Here is a 6,761-nt window from a genome sequence, read left to right on the forward strand (position 1 = left end):
CTCCTTGTGCATACACAAATCTCACTGGATTATTACAATTAATGGCAAAAAAAAAAACTACTAAACTACTAAAAACAACAAAAACATTTGTGCATTTAGACGCTTGAGTCAAAATCTTATAGTTACCAAAATATAGTCCATAACCAGCTTCTATCTCCACCACACCATAATGTTAAAAAAGCAGCATTAAAACCATTACGATGAAATAGTGGCATATAATAAGTCAATCATCTTCAGTTTGGATTGTATTCGTGATGATGGGCATAATAAATTAGGTGGATTTGGTTATTTTCTATTCATTCTGGGGTTTATTTTTCACTTAAATACATAATAAATTGATATTTGGTACAGGAACAGTGGATTAAAGTTGGCTTGAAAACTAAAACTGAAGGTCTAAAAGGCATTTACTTATAAAGGCCGATTTATGATGCATGCACAGTTTCCATCTCTGCTGTGGTCTCATAGCGAAGATTATCAACTTAAACAAATCATTTACCCCTAATTACAAAACTTCTAAATGATTTGACACTGGCTTAACCACTTATACACTTATCATATAAACATAGCAGTAGAGGGAATATCAAAATCTTGTTTCCTGCTTGTTGTTTTAAACAGACCTTGTCCTTAAGTGAGGAATTCTCTTTTTTCTGGTGCGTTATCTGGTCACCCGAACAAGCTCGAAAGGACAGTCACGGATGATTACGGCCTTAAAAGCTTGTCTTATGGTCCACAGGAGCATGAGATCTTCACAAGAGCATCAGCCACACGTGAAAAGAAAGGGAGTTTTCAGCTCAACTTTCTCTGCTGATCCACCATAAAAGATGCATTTGGTTTGCCCTGCATCTGTATCTGTTCATTCACTATTTATTCATCTAAATACTTACTTCAACTTTCCAGGGCAAGTTTAATGACGATGAACTTTATAAAACAGTGATGTGGCAGTACACCAACTTAGAGCTGGGCTTTTCCATGCTGGTGTGATGCTATACTTTAGTTGTCTGACAGCCAGGAAAGGGTGAAAATAATATACAGTACCAGTCAAAATTTGTATGTTTTTGAAAGAAGTCTCTTATGCTCATTCAGAATGCATTTATTTGATCAAAAATACAGATACTATTGTGAAATATTATTACAATTTAAAATAATGGTTTTCTGTTTTAATATACTTTAAAATATCATTTATTTCTGTGATCAAAGCTGAATTTTCAGCATCATTACTCCAGTCTTCAGTGTCACATGATCCTTCAGAAATCATTCTAATATGATGAATTATTATCAATGTTGGAAACAGTTGTGCTGCCTAATATTTTTTTTATAACATGTGATACTTTTTTCAGGATTCATTGATGAATAAAAAGTAAAAAAGAACAGCATTTATTCAAAATAGAAATATTTTGTAACAATATACACTCCTGTTCAAAAGTTTGGGGTCAGTAATTTTTTTCTTTCTTTTTTGCAAGAAATTAATATTTTTATTCAGCAAGGATGTGTTAAATTGTTTTTTTTTTAAAAAATGATAGTAAAGATTTATGTTAAGATGTATGTCTATTTTGAATAAATGCTGTTCTTTTAAACTTTTTTATTCATCAATTAATCCTGAAAAAAGTATCACAGGTTAAAAAAATAAATAAAAATAAAACAAAAAACAATAAGCAGCACTTAATGTTTTCCAACATTGATAATAAATCATCATATTAGAATGATTTCTGAAGGATCATGTGACAATGAAGACTGGAGTAATGATGCTGAAAACTGAGCTTTGATCAAAGAAATAAAATATATTTTAAAGTAATATAATGATATTATATAATAATATTTAATTTAAATTTTTCTGTATTTTTGATCAAATAAATGAGCATTTATTTAAATGAGCATCTTTTATTATGAGCATAAAATATTTATTTTAAAATATTAAAAATAGTAATGTTTCCAAACCTTTGACCGGTACTGTGCGTCTGAATCATAGGTCTGAATAAATAAACTATTTGCTAATTCGTGTTTTCAAAAAGCAAAACAGCTCATCGTAGAACAATACCGCCACCTAGTGTCTATACTCATCACATTACATCTACGCAGCGTAGAAACATGAATATTAATGACGTTACGCGGCGGTTGCATTGTTTTCTCCACCACTCTGCTATGGCATTACTAGAACGTACTGACGTCACGTAACGTACTTAATATTCATAAGTCGGATCGAGAAACACTTCCGGTCCACAAGAAAAACATGTCGGCGCCCTTGCGAATGTCATGTTGTTGACTGTCTTTATATTGCATGTGTTCAAGCGCTACCACAAACACGTTAAGCTTATATTTCATAATATTACAGACGTTTCTACATGCAGTTACCGGATTTATAAGGTATGTGGGGAAAACCGGTTCATATAACGCATGCTCTCAATTATTTTAGTTGGTCAAATGGTATTTTATAAATATGTTCTATACTTACTATCTTTTGTTGTCAACAGGGAATCTGTCAATCATGGTCCATTTGTGTAAGTACTGTTAATGCTATGGCTCTCTATTTTTGGTCCTGGAGACTCACATTTGGGATGTTTCCCTAATCTAATGCTGCCTTCACGAGCTGTCGGATTTATTAACTAGGAAACTAGTACTGATCATTCCGATAACATGTGAAGGCAGCATAACACAAGATTCAATTTAACATCTGAAGTTGATCCTCCATAATCTGAAATGTGTCAAATAAAAAAAGGCACCTACTGCTTTACTTGAGAATTAAAGCCTCATGTTTCTGATACAAAACACTGCCGGTGTTGCCCTAGTAAAAAATAAATAGCATAAAATAAATGTATTTCAATTTAATTTTGGTGTAAGTATTCCACAAATACATTTTAATATTTATGTACTTAATATAAATACCCTGCAATCGTACTAAATTGATATACTTAAAGTCTGCTAAATTGGAACAACTAATTTTGTACTTAAATGGATATTATAGCAAAAATGAAAATGATCCCATAATTTACTCACCCTCAAGCCATCCTAGGTGTATATGACTTTCTTCTTTCAGCCGAACACAATCAGAGTTATATTAAAAAAATATCCTGGCTCTTCCAAGCTTTGTAATGGGAGTGAATGGTTAAACAAATTTGAAGCCCAAAAAAACCCGCATCCATCGATCATAAAAGAAATCCATACGGCTCCAGGGGTTAATAAAGGCCTTCTGAAGCTAAAGTACTTTAGTAAGAAAAATATCCATATTTATAGTTTAACTTCATAAACTATAATAACTGGCTTCCGGTAACAGCCGTGTGCGAGTCTAGTTGAGTCTTCTGGCGGAAGAGTGACCTCTGACCCGACGCATGACGAGTGACCTCTGACCCGACGCATGACGTACAATGTAAGATGTTGGAGTAGCGTAAGCTTAGGTGAGAATAGACGCCTCTCACCGCTTCAAACAAATAGAGCTGGGCAACAAACTCAAGCTTCTCCAACATTTCTCTTATAAAAATTCTCGTTTTAGTTTTCTAATTCATGACGATGTTTTTTTTTTTTTGCTCTATCCTCTGCACTTCCGCGTTCGTCAATACGTATTGCGTTGGGTCAGAGGTCACTCGTCATGTGTAAGGTCAGAGGTCACCCTTCCGCCGGAACTAGACCGGCGGAAGGTCTAGCCGTTATCGGAAGGTTTGGCGGTAGGTTTGGCCGTTATCGGAAGCCAGTGATTACAGTTTATAAAGTTATAAATTTGTAAATTTTTCTTACAAAAAACGCATCGCTTCTCTTCAGAAGGCCTTTATTAATCCCTGGAGCCGTATGGATTACTTTTATGATGGATGGATGATGGATGCACTTTTTGGAACTTCAATACCATTCACTCCCATTATAAAGTTATTTAATATAACTCCGATTGTGTTTGGCTGAAAGAAGAAACTCATATACACCTAGGATGGCTTCATTTTGGGGTGAACTATCCCTTTAAGTACAAAATTAGTTGTTCCAATTTTTTTACATCTATCCCAATGTAATGTCACATGTGACACTGAAGACTGGAGTAATGATCCTGAAAATTCAGCTTTGCATCACAGAAATAAATGATCATTTAAAGTATAATAAATTGAAAACCAATTATTTTAAATTGTAATAATATATCACAATATTACATTTTTTTTCTGTATTTTTGATCAAATAAATGCAGGCTTGATGAGCAGAAGAAACTTCTTTCAAAAACATTTCAAAAACATTAAAAACAGTAATGTTTCCAAACTTTTGGCCTGTACTGTAGTTGTTCCAATTTTTTACATCTATCCCCAATGTAACTATCCCTTTAATGCAAAAATAGTACTGAGGTCCAACTAAAGATATACTTAAGTATATTTGATTGTGCCAAAGTGGAACTATTGCAAGTACACTTTAAATATCGTGCATTTAAAGACTGATATTATACAGTGATCATACTACCCTTATACTAATAGTGATATTAAAACATTTTATATAGGCTTAATATTAACAAATGTGCATTGTGCAATAAAGAAGTTCTCCTAATAAACTTTAATTATATTTATACCAGAAAGTCTCAAGCAATATGTAAGTGAATTTGTAGTATACTAAGTATGAAGTAATATTTGAAATATATTTTTTCACTAGGGTGTTTATGCATTGTCTTTTGTCTTAGCATCGTTCCTGCTCAAGAAATATCACGGTGGGCATGTGGTCATCAGGCTGGCATTAGGAGGCGTCACTAACAGACCTTTCTACCGCATTGTGGCCGCTTATAATAAACGGGCGAGAGACGGTAAATACATCGAGCAGCTGGGCTCATATGACCCTCTCCCGAATATTCATAATGAAAAACTTGTCGCCTTCAATTACGAAAGGATCAAGTACTGGATTGGATGCGGCGCCCATACGACAACACCAGTGGCCAAACTTCTAGGTAAGGAGAATTCTTACTTATTATTTCATTTAAAAACAATGCTTAGTGATTACAGCAAATGTCAAGTCACCTGATTACCACACATTCTGCGATACTCATCCTTTTTTTCCTCCGATTAGGATTGGCTGGACTTTTCCCACTGCATCCAATGACAATAACGGAAGCAGAGCGGAGACACAAAGCCGCTTCGACAGAAGTTAAAACAGACAGTCAAGACCAAGTGGAGCAGTAAAACCAAAATAAAGTGTTAATGATTGCTTTGCACCACTGTACAGTAGTGCTTCTTTTTGTTAATATTTTAAAGATTTCAGCAACAAGCTTCAGCACAGGTTTAAACTCCACACGTGATTCAAAATTCCTTGTAACCCAATCAAATATAAAAGTTGGGAAGATAAGAGATTGAAAGTGAATTCTGTAATCATTAATCAGTTGTAAACACTTTCCCTCGTCACTGAGAACCGATGATCAGCTAACAAAAGAAATTAATAAATGATCTGGCCCGGGGAAACTAAACTGAAAGTTGAAACGAACACTGTTCTTTGTTTCATTTCAGGTCAACTGATCTGAACCTATAAATGTCTCCACACGATTGTGTAACTCCTTTATAGAAAGCCGTGTACTGATGTATATAACTGTATACACCCATGTACTGCTATTAAATCATTTTTATAATTTGTCAGAGGGCACAAATTCTTTCTGAGGTCAGCTTATTAAATACAAGAGTAATAAATATAAGCTATAAGCCCAGCAAATGCATTGTGTAAGTCTATTACGTAAATGAGCTGAGGGATGCTGGACGGTGCTTGTTAAAGGACACACGCCTTTTGTCCTATACTATGTTAGTGAAAATGTTTGATTTTGCTTGGCTATATTTTTGCATTCCAATGACTTTAAATATGTAAATGGTTTAGAAGAACATTCTGTTGAGACTATGTGTCATTGGGTTTCAGTGTAAATTAATCTGATTTCTGTTGGAAAGATAAGATGCAATACTGTTTGATTACTATTTTCTTATCTTTTATGATGGTTGTAAAACGCATGTATAGTGTAATTCAGTTTACCAATGGTGTGATAAATGTAAAAATCAAAAGATTTTATGAATGGCTGTGTATTCTGGCTTGCCATCATGAGTAAAGCAGCTGAAATAGAATAGTGGGTTTTTTTTTTATAGAATCTGAATGTAATAACCTTTTGAACCACACCTTAACTACTGTAATGTGATATGGTGCAACACTTTCACAAGTCATCTTAAAAAACTTGTATCCTTGCAAAAGAAAGTCATACGTGCTCTGTCCTGGTCAGAGATAAATTCTCCCACCCTACCTCTATTTTACCGCTTTGAGTTACTAAGACTAGCTGAACTAAATGAATATCATAATGCCTGTCTTATGTTTCAAATTGTTAACAGGCTGAACTCTAGACTGAGTAGTCTGATTCCTATCTTCAGCCCCCAGCACACATATCAAACGAGAACCAAACCACTTATATCAGGAAAATGTCGCCGACATGCGCGCGCCAGTATGAGTGTTGTATGTAGGGGTCCGCAGATCTGGAACGGGATTGATGATGGCCTCAAGGTGTTGCTCACTATCTCCAACTTTAAAAGACAACTAAAAAATCATTTCATATTAACCTATATCTAATATAAAACTGTTTTTTTCATGGACTAGTGGGATGTATGTGTATGATTGTGTGTGTGTATGTAATGTTACTTATGTCCAGGTGAGCTTTTGCGTGCATTTACTAATTATCATCTGATTACAGGTGGTAATTGTGTATACCTTTGTCTGTACCACTACCTTTTCATAAACTATGGGCCCCCACCTATAAGCTTTTTTAGCTTCCTTGGGGGACCCATTCACTC

The 6,761-nt window shown here is 34.5% G+C and overlaps 1 protein-coding gene across 1 annotated transcript; it reads left to right on the forward strand.

The window, feature by feature from the left end:
- The first annotated feature begins 2,186 nt into the window (after positions 1–2,186).
- On the forward strand, positions 2,187–5,573 carry mrps16 (mitochondrial ribosomal protein S16). Its single transcript, XM_084100729.1, has 4 exons — positions 2,187–2,361; positions 2,469–2,495; positions 4,637–4,897; positions 5,017–5,573. The coding sequence occupies exons 2-4, from the start codon at positions 2,483–2,485 to the stop codon at positions 5,127–5,129; spliced, it is 387 nt and encodes a 128-aa protein (XP_083956855.1). The 5' UTR covers positions 2,187–2,361; positions 2,469–2,482; the 3' UTR covers positions 5,130–5,573.
- The last annotated feature ends 1,188 nt before the right edge of the window (positions 5,574–6,761 follow it).

The sequence above is a fragment of the Abramis brama genome (genome assembly GCF_963993115.1).
Source record: "Abramis brama genome assembly, chromosome: 23".
NCBI lineage: Eukaryota > Metazoa > Chordata > Actinopteri > Cypriniformes > Leuciscidae > Abramis > Abramis brama.